Source organism: Melospiza melodia, chromosome 11, assembly GCF_035770615.1.
Source record: "Melospiza melodia melodia isolate bMelMel2 chromosome 11, bMelMel2.pri, whole genome shotgun sequence".
In the NCBI taxonomy this organism is placed as follows: Eukaryota; Metazoa; Chordata; class Aves; order Passeriformes; family Passerellidae; genus Melospiza; species Melospiza melodia.
This window is the reverse complement of record NC_086204.1, coordinates 25,178,316-25,188,446: the sequence shown is the minus strand read 5'-3', so window position 1 is coordinate 25,188,446 and position 10,131 is coordinate 25,178,316. Positions and strand designations below refer to the sequence as shown.

The 10,131-nt window shown below is 38.2% G+C and overlaps 1 protein-coding gene across 9 annotated transcripts in view; it reads right to left on the bottom strand.

Moving 5' to 3' along the window:
• Positions 1–241: 241 nt before the first annotated feature.
• ELAVL4 (ELAV like RNA binding protein 4) overlaps positions 242–10,131 on the bottom strand; it is a 64,907-nt gene continuing 55,017 nt past the window's right edge. For all 9 annotated transcript variants that reach the window (XM_063166080.1, XM_063166078.1, XM_063166087.1 and 6 more), the window contains 4 exons: positions 9,911–10,064; positions 9,336–9,561; positions 7,895–7,933; positions 242–3,721 (listed from right to left, as the gene is read on the bottom strand). In XM_063166080.1, the coding sequence (XP_063022150.1) occupies positions 3,394–3,721; positions 7,895–7,933; positions 9,336–9,561; positions 9,911–10,064 (747 nt within the window). In that variant the 3' untranslated portion in view covers positions 242–3,393. The remainder of the gene's footprint in view (positions 3,722–7,894; positions 7,934–9,335; positions 9,562–9,910; positions 10,065–10,131) is intronic.

Genomic DNA, 10,131 nt, shown 5'->3' with positions numbered 1-10,131 from the left:
AGTGCAGTGTTTTTTTTTTTTTTTTTAATGGGCTGATGTATGTTGTAAAGTGTTTATATATATGTATATGATCAAAATATGTGTATATACATATATAGGTAGATGGAAGGATGATGTTTTTCAGAGCCAAGTCTCACCATGGCGTGGTGAGGTGGATTTAAGGATGAATTGAGCAAGCTGTAAATTTAAGAACAAACTCATTCTGTGGCTTGAAATTAATTATTATAACCAACATGGTAACTTAATCTCACAAAAACACGAGTTTATTAATAGGTGAAGGAGCTGAAGAACCACACAGTCCATCCAGCCCTCTGATAGAGTTTCCTAATCTCAGTTACGAAATTCAATGCTGCAGTTTTACAAGGTACATATTCTCAATAAGTGAATGTTACAGAACATAAACATGAAGTGAATATTTGTATTAATGAGATTCAAACAAGTCAACTGAAAGAAGTATCAACTCTAGTTATAACACATGGTGAAAAGAATCAAATTTGGAATGTGATCATATATACTGTTGTACATCAGACAATATGTACACTGTTTCATATTGCATGACATTCATAGCATATTCATAGAAAAGTCAAACTAAATGATGGCTTAAAAACTGTTATCACTGAAATTTGCTCACTATGATTTAAAGTGTTGATATTGACTGAGTTAATATTTTCATTGTGTAAAAATACTGTATATAGTAGAAACCCTTCAGCATCTTCCACATTCAAATAAATCAAAGTTACAGTTTGGTATTTGGTGTTCAACATCTTAAATAAACGGCCGAATCTTTCTGGCCCTCGGAAGGAAAAACAAATCATGAATATGCTCAATCTGGTTTGACTAGAACGTTTCTCTCTTGAAGACCTTGCTTCTGGAATCAGAGACTAAACCTGGACCTCGGCTGAGGTGCGGCTGGGAACACTAAAACATCTGAACACACTTAAAAAGGTGGAAAGTCCATAGCCATTCTACACACTTTCATTTATTGTCTGGACAATTAAAGTACAAATAATTCAAACACAACAAGGTTATGAAAAAAACATTTACAATACTTTCCCTCAGAAATGATCTAAACTAGCAAGGTTAACATGAAGTCATTCATTATAACTAAAGTATACAACTGCCTGGTCCTAAGAAAGATTTTTTAAATTATTATTATTATTCAGATAGTAAAACACATCGTAGAGAAAAGATTCTGACATGCCTTCCCCACTAATGCTTAGCAAATGCATCAAAACTTTCCCAGCAAACTGCGCTCATTCATAGCAGATGATGTATAAAGGTTTCCCTGAACATTGAATGAGTGTTCCTTTAAACTAAAATCTAACATTGTTAAAGTAAAAAACTGATAAAATTATGATGCAGCCTTTGCTTTTAGTTATTTGTCTACTACAAAAGTTTGCCTCTTCAGTGTGAAAAAACAATACTTAGTCTACATGCAGTTAGTGGGTATAGCATGGAAAAAATGCACAAAATAAGCACAAGTTATAAATAACCATAACGTTTTATTACCATTAAGACTAAACTTGTATTGAAAAGATTTTATATAACAAGACAAGAAAAGCAATAGCAAATTTAACTATCAACTAGATTATGCATAGCGAGTAACTGTTTCTAGTACTCAGGGAAGAGCATGACCCTTTTTTGTTTTAAATATATAACCGTACAAAGCACAAACATACTAAAATGATCAGTGCACTGGACATGGGAGAGCACCCCCTCAGTCATTTTGTTCCCTTAGCTCTGTTTTCCCCAATCTGAATTACATTAAAATAAAGACCCAGTTGTTTTCTTTTCTACTGTGCAGTAAGAAAAAATATTCACAACAAACATGACAATATATCAAACAATATTTCTACACAAGTTACCTTGATACCTCTGTCACTTAAGTATCATAAGAAAACATTTTAAGACATATACAAACAAAACTAGCAAAGTGTTACAACTTATAATAAATTAACCAAAAGAAAAAATAACTTTATATATATATATATTTATATTATATATACACATACACACACAACAAAATGACACAATAATATGCTTCTTCCCATAGTTTAAGTAAACAAATAAGTAGACTAGCCAAACTAGCTATATTTGATTTTGGCCATATGCATCACATCGGCAATTAAATAAATAAGTGTTTCAAGCAACATAAACAGTGTTCCAAATGTGCCAACACAGCCCAATTATATTAGCTTGGGCTATAAAGTGAATTTGAAAATTCTTAACAAATTTAAAGCAAATGTATTTTTTTCTAAACACATTACATTTAACTATGATACTAAGATATGTAAATAATTTTGTAGCACCTACTGCTCAAACCAAGGAAGTTTTTGATCAAAAAATTAATTTTTTTAACTTTTGTTCTGCTGATATCCCATACTGATGACTTAAAGAAAAACCGTCTTGCAACTCATCTCCTTGCTTTTGGGTTTTGACTGTGGGTAACTGCGTGCCTGGGAAGAACACTCTCCCGTACTGTATTTAATATTTTTATTACATGCTATGAAAAGATACGAAGATCATCTGTTTGTAGCCCATCCTTCAAAAAACAATCTACTAATCCAGTTTAAAACACACATCTTGATCTCTAAAAAGTTACCAGTGCAGTATGAACATGACAAAGTTGTCAATTTCCCCTAAATTAGCCAGTCAAAATATTTTTTCTCAAATCCAGATTCTCTTGTAAAAATTCTTTATATTTTATAAAAATAGATTTTTCTTGAAACCCATTTTCAGCAAAGAGACCACCTCTTTGGCAACATTGTTAATGTTATTTAAATTGTTATGTCATCAGGTATCCCCCGTTACCCCATTCCCTAACAGAAGACTGTTTAGTTCACATGATACAAAAGAAAAAAGGAAAAATAAAAAAAGTTGCAAAATTATGTTCTTCTTTTTGCAATTTTTATTGTTCCTCTTTAATTTGTGTGGGGGGTTTACCAATCTGATTCAATCAATGTTTTGAAAAAACAGAAAAGAAAACAAAAATCTTTTTTTTTCTCGCTTTTAATCCCATTAGTTCGTAAAAATTGTTTTTTGTTTTATTATTTTTTCAAATGAGTGAATGGTCATCTTAAAAAGACCCACCTTCAAGGAAGGTAGTAAAACTAGCTGGCCGGGTAAAAATCCCTGCACATTGTTATCTATGTATATTATATTCAACAACGACAGCTATGAAAGAACATTCAATGCATCAAAGGTTTTTTTTTTCTAAGCATTATAAAATCCTTTCCTGTTCCTCACAGGATATCCAATGTTTTAATACTTAGGCAACACTGGCTTATAAAGTCCATGGTTGAATATAAGCCTTGAAGAGTTTTTTTTTTTTTGTTTTGTTTTGTTCGTATATATATTTATATATATATATTTTAGTAAGTAAGGATATGAAATTCAGGATTTGTGGGTTTTATTGGTTTTAAAGGAAACTTGCAATACTCTGTCTCCTAAACGGTATCCATTAAGGCTGGCAATGGCCATGGCAGCTTCGTCGTAGTTGGTCATGGTGACAAAGCCAAATCCCTTGCACTTGTTGGTGTTGAAATCGCGGATCACCTTGACATTATTGACCGCTCCAAAGGGACCAAACAACTGCCACAGCACGCTCTCATCCGAGTCGGGGGACAAGTTGTAGACGAAGATGCACCATCCAGTCCCGGTGTGACCAGGGATATTCATTCCCACAAGGCTCGTCATACCATCAATTGTGATCGGAGAAAACCTACCGAGCAAAAAGAGGGGTCTATTCTAAATATATCTCTTGGCACGAGCTACAGGGCTCCAAGACTTTAAAGTAAATAAGCCAATGGTACTGAAGGTTCTGGATCCTGTCCCTGGAAGATGACCACAGAGCCACCCTTGCTCTCTAACTCCTGCTGAAGCAGAGGGGAGCTGTGCTAAATAAATGAAATCGCCAAATCTGGGCATAAATGCATCTCCCGCCGAGGATAAGCCCTGCTTAGATGTGTACAAAGACCTCAGAAAAGAAATGCTTCAGGACAATCTGAGTCAGAGAGGGCCTGCACACACTGTGATAAACAACAGCTCGTGTAAAAAGGGCCTGTAGAAATTTGCCACTTATTTCCAGCACTGATATAAGTTTCAGGACAACAGAAATCTAATGCTTCGTCTCCTACTAGTCTGCAGCGAAAAAACCCAAGCAAACTTCAAGACCTATTTTAAAGATTAATAAGAAATGCCTTTGTCAGGATTCAGCTGTAACGGTAGCTTCTTCAGCTAAAAATACTATTAGAGAGATGTCTCTAAGTGGTAGATTTTATTTCTCCTCCTAACATGGTCCTTAATTGACATACACTGGGGAAAAAATCCAGGTGATAGAGAGTCCTAAAGCTAGCCACATAGAGAAGAAGGTTTATGCAGCAATTGTAGAATAAGTAGAACATAAATACAATTAATGAGCACATCACTGATACCTTCATACCGTGAGGCTTCATTTCCATGACAGGCTTTAGGTCCTTCAAAAAGACAATGCAGGAACTAACTCCCAGAATTCAACAGAGCACCCTACTGTTTCTCCCTCGCTGTCCTTTGGGACTTTACCTCGAATATCCAAAGAGAGCAGATAAAGCCAGGTGTTTAGGAGCATGGATCCATCATGGGATAACAAAGGCTGGGCAGGATCTAGGGAGATCATCTGATCAGCCTCCTGCTCCAAGCAAGGCAAACTTCTCAAATGAGACCTGCTGCTCATGGCCCTGCAGAGGGAAGCTTGGGAAATCTCCAAGGACAGGAATGCTGCTCCTGCAGCCGCTGCTGCAGGGCTCCATCCTCACTGCAGATGAGTTTCCCTTATCCTCAAGTGGAATTTCCCCTGCTGCAGCCTGTCGCTGCTGATTCTTGTCCTCCTGCGTCTGACCTCTGCAAAAAACTCGGCTTCACCTTCTTTCTGAAGCCCCTTGTAGGCAGCCGAAGGCAGCAGTCAGGGGCTAAACTCCACATTTGCCTGTCCCGAATTTCAGCGTGTTCCTGCAGCTTTCCAAGGTCTCCCCAGTGGCAGCCATGGCCAGCAGCAGTGACAGCCCCTGCTCCTCACCAGTTTAGCGTCACCCGCTAATGCGAGGAGGGCGCAGCGCAGCCCATGACTCAGGTTATTAATGAAGATGTTAAGCAGTATCAGCCCTCAGGATCAACATAATTTTCCTTTCATCAGTGTGGAAAAAAAATTGACATGCTTTCTGAAGCTACACTTTGGGATACGTTTTAAAATAACAACTGCACAGAGGAAACGTCTTAAAAATCCAGTTTCACGTGTACCTTCAATATGATGAGTTTCAATACCAGAATGGAATAATAATTCCTCAGGATTTTCTGAGCGATGATTGAGGGAGCAGAGGGAGATACTCTGTTGCTGAGCGAGTTCTTGTGCTCTCCAAAACTTTTTACACTTGTAATAATTTCCACGTTTCGCAATCTGCACAGTATTATGCAGTGTATATTAAATAACCATAAAGGAAACTACACACTTGATGGTTGCTCACTGTTCTGTTGACGCCTGACGGCACTTTTTATGTATATTCAGGGAAAAAGAAGACACTTGGAATATACATCTTAAGCTGAGGATCATCACTGGGGTGTAGCTGTGCTGTAAATGAGCAGTTCACAAATGCTCACAGCATCAGATCCTCAGGAAGGTTTGCAGACAGTTTATTAAAAATCCATGGCAATTTTCCAACTCAACTTCACTTTTGCAAATCCTTATCTCGACACATTTTAGTTTCTCTCCCGCACAGTGAAACCAGTGACATTATCAGAACAGTTCAGCACAGAAAGGCTGGACAAGGCCAATTTCTACTGCTCCTTCCACTGTAGGTGGAAATAAGGATTGGAAATAAGGCACAGCCAGGGCTTGTACAATGCAACAGCTTCAGCTCATTTCAAAATCTGCAAGATGGGACTTCAAGCCCAATCACTGGCCAGTGCTGACTGTGCCAGCAATATACACAAGCCAGCAAACACTGCCTTTCTGGAATGTTTAAATTTAATGTGAAATACAACACTGAGGGACACACCATGCTCTAAGTAAGGATGAAATAAAACCCGTACAATGCAAAGCCGTGCGTGTCACAATGCATTATAAGGCTTTGCATTCTAAAGAAGTGCTTCCCTGATGCAAAGGGTTAAAGCTTCCTACAGTTCACTGGAGAGCAGCTTTTCCCTGGAAACCTTTAGGAGCTATGCAGCTTTCAACTATTTATGTGCCATGAGCACAGCAGCTGCTGTAAATCCAACAAAACATGCACGAAACTGGTGCAAGTGTATTGACACAAATACAAGATCACCTATCGCATAAGGAGCTTTGCTTCTAGCAAGTGATCTGAAATTAGCCTCAATAAAACCTTTTTTCCACATCAGCATGTCTCATTTTCCATCAGTACCACACAGTTAGCACAGGGAGAGCCAATCTCCTGTTTCTGAAGCAGCTTCAGAAATTATCAGTGTGGTATTTTTTGTCACCCTGCACCTATAAATTCAGGTTTTGCTAGTGCAGGTACAATTGCCAAGGTTTGCTGAGAGGAGATAAGAACTAATTTAAGATGCCTGCAAAATGACTTTGAGCACTGCTGTGTTTTTGGAGTAACGCTGCAGACAATGTTGAGAAAGCAGATGTATAACCTATAAAGGCAGGTAATTGCTCTTTTCCTCTGCTCAGGCTGAGCCTATCCTGCACCACACGCCAGCCCAATTCCAGCAAAATCCCAGGGAAGTCTCCCAGAACAAACCCATCCTTCTGACACTGACCTGCACCTGGACAGACAATCAGCTGGAAGAGTTTCCATCGTTTCTGACGAGATATCATGGAACAAATAAGGTGGGAGAGCACAGGGGAAGGGCAGTGTGGTAAAATCAGGGGGTTCTGACTGACCACATCCCCATCACCACTCAGGATACCCCAACACAGCCAACGTGCCCAGGAACACCAGCACTGCTGCTGGGGAGAAGCTCTGGTTTGACTTGGCTCTTTGGAGTACTCAAGAGTTCAGAGCTGCACTGAGTTACTGAGGGGTTAAACCCCACCTTACTGTCTGCTACTAGCTACTGTAAAGATATACTTACCATACCTTTTTAGAGGATGAGCTTCAAACAAAAGCTCAAATGGTTTTCAAGTGTGGTGAGTAGACCATTTCAGATTTTCTCATCTTAATCTGGACATTTTAGGGCAACATCAGGAATAAGACTACACCTTTGTTTTGCTGCAAGGATCGCTTATGCTGATGTTGCCATTAAAAGAAACACTAACACCACATCATCTCATTTTAGCTACCAAACATACTCATGGAACAGCAGAAATGTTGACAGATCAGCTGAGCTTTCACACATGCGTGCACATACAAACACACAGCTATTTTAAACAAACAAAAAATAAATTTCAAGGACTGAAAAAAAAAAAATTCAAAGTATTAAACCTGTAACAAAAGAAACTTTGGGCTGATTGAGGTGCACACAGCTGTATTTTCAAGTCAAACTTATGATGTGGTCCTAACTGTGAGAGACCACAGCAGCCTAATTCTGATTTTTGACTTAAATTTTCTATTATCAGATCAGAGATTTGTTAAAAACTCAAGTTAATAGTTTTGATTCTGCAAAAAGCACCACTTAGCAGAGCAACTGCAATTTCAATGCTTGTAGCTGTGGCACCTAAACCATTTGAGAAGCCCACCTGTAAATAAAAAAAGGTTGAAAAACCCCACAGAACTTGTGCGTGAGGCCTTTAAAGTAACAAAACCAACTGAAGTCCAAACTTAAAAAGAATTTGACATGCTGGTGGAAGAAAAGAAGGGATAAAAAAAATAAAGTTAGTGAATTAAAAAAAAATAAATTGTAGCACCAATCTGTGCCAACACGGACATCTGGCAATCTGTGGAATTCTAATTACCTCTTTACGCCATAGGCCATATTAAGCAAATTGTCCAGCCTGAAAAGAGAAGGAGGGTCTTTGGGTTAATGTCTCACAGATGGCAAGATCGCTCAATGGAACTATTATTAATAGTGTTCCATTTTCAAAGAAGAAACGTTCAACAAGTTTCCCACACATCTAAGGAGCCTAACAACTCCCGGCCTGCTTTGTTAAGTCTGAGGTTGTGCTTAAATTTCCACCAGAGCATTTAAAAGCCTTTTTTAAACTTGTCTACAGTCTAGAGAAAAGCTTAACCTTTATAGGTTGGTTTTAAAAGATGCACTTAGGATTTGTATTTTTTTTTTAATAACTCAACTTTTTTTGGTAATTTAACTGCTCACCTTATATTTACAGTTAATTTAAAAATAAAATATTAAGTCCAAAACTGCTGGAACTGGAAAAATTCTTGATAATCTTTGATAATCTGCTTTAGTATAATACATTCTCCCAATTTTATTATATATATTTAGCATTAATCCTTCATGACATGTCAATCTAAATTGACCACCAAATTTTGTAGAATTTAATCATCTGCTTTCCATGGCAGCACAATAAAGTCCTTCTGTCCATGGAATGATTCAGTGATAACCTCAATGGACACAGCTGCATGCCAAAGACACAAAAACAAGTGTAAATTTAATGTATCCAATGACTGACTTTTTATGATCTTTAATTCATTAGCACTTTCCATCACTGACAAACTAAAATTACTTCTGGATAATTCTCTAAAGCCAGTGTGCAACTCAGTTATGCAAATATGTCCAAGTTTTCTTTCTTGAAGGCAGACTTTTTTATTTGAAAGCTGGGCTGCCTGAGAACTATCAAGTATGAAAGTAATAGGAACATCACATACTGCTAACTCTGCCTTATGCATCAGATGGAAACAGTATATTCAGAATGCAAAGCATAAAACATCCCCAAAAGCATCTGAAGCCTCACACCAAAGACTAATACAAGGGCTCTTTATACTAAGAGCAGATATCTCAGGCTAATAAATTTAATGATACTCCTGCTGACTGGGACAGACTCAGCTTTTTTCCTGCTACCAATCCACTGTCATTAACATCAAAGTCTAAGCTGCATCAAAACTGTAGTAATACAGCAGAAAATAAAAGCATTACCCAAAAAGAGAGAAAGAACAGGACAGTCACTGCTCATTTGATTACCAGAGTAACTCTATTCTGTCCTCCCTTTTTCTGTGAGCCTTCATGAGATCTGATTGTACAGTACTTCAGCTGTTTTAGTAAATACAACATGACTACTGCTGTCAGCAGATTTTCCTCCTCATTCTCCAGGAAAGAATATTTAATTTTACAAACAAAATCAGGTCAGCCTACGCAACTAAAGCATATTTTCCTGCACAGCACCTGCCCCACATTGTTGTCGCTGGTGGAACCTCAGTTCTTTTCCAGGTAATTACCTGAATCTCTGAGCCTGGTGGTGAAGTGGTCCAGGGTAGCGTCTGTTGGGAGACTGATACAGCTGTGAAAGGAGTGCCTGGCTTGTTTTCTGGCTGGGGTTATTGGCAAACTTCACAGTAATTGGTTCTGTAGCACCACTAGGCTTCTGGCCATTTAGTCCCTTTATGGCTTCTTCTGCCTCTATTCTCTTATCAAAACGGATAAATCCCACACCTCGAGAAACCCCTGGGAAGTAAAAACATGTGAAGAGATGAATATTCGTAGGAACAGCCTCATTTTTGCAACGAACAAACTGAACATTGGGTTCAACTTCTCACAATAGGTGGTTTGCAAATTAAGGAAAGTCCTGTAAAGAAAAATCCTCTTCCCAATCCCAACGAATTTAAGTAAACAATATTCTGTATTTTGATAGTTCCTCATTAAAGAGGCAGCAGTTATACCTCTAGTTATATTTATAAGGAAACAGGCACTGCATTTTACACTACAAGTCAAAAAAACCCAGGTGCAGACATTTGCAATTTTGCCACTTCCAAAAGAAAAACCATGCACTTATCAAGAAAAGTTTTCTTTTAACCTGTGACTTGATCAACCAGAATCCGTGAGGTGATGATGCGCCCATATTGTGAGAATAACTGCTCTAATTCTTTCTGGGTCATGGTTTTGGGAAGGCCGCTGACATACAAGTTGGCATCCCGGATGGAGGCCGAACTTGGACGGGCATACGACACCTACGGAGAGAAAAGAGAGGAGTGTTAGTGAGCTACAGCCACCCTGGGCATTTTGGACACATCATGT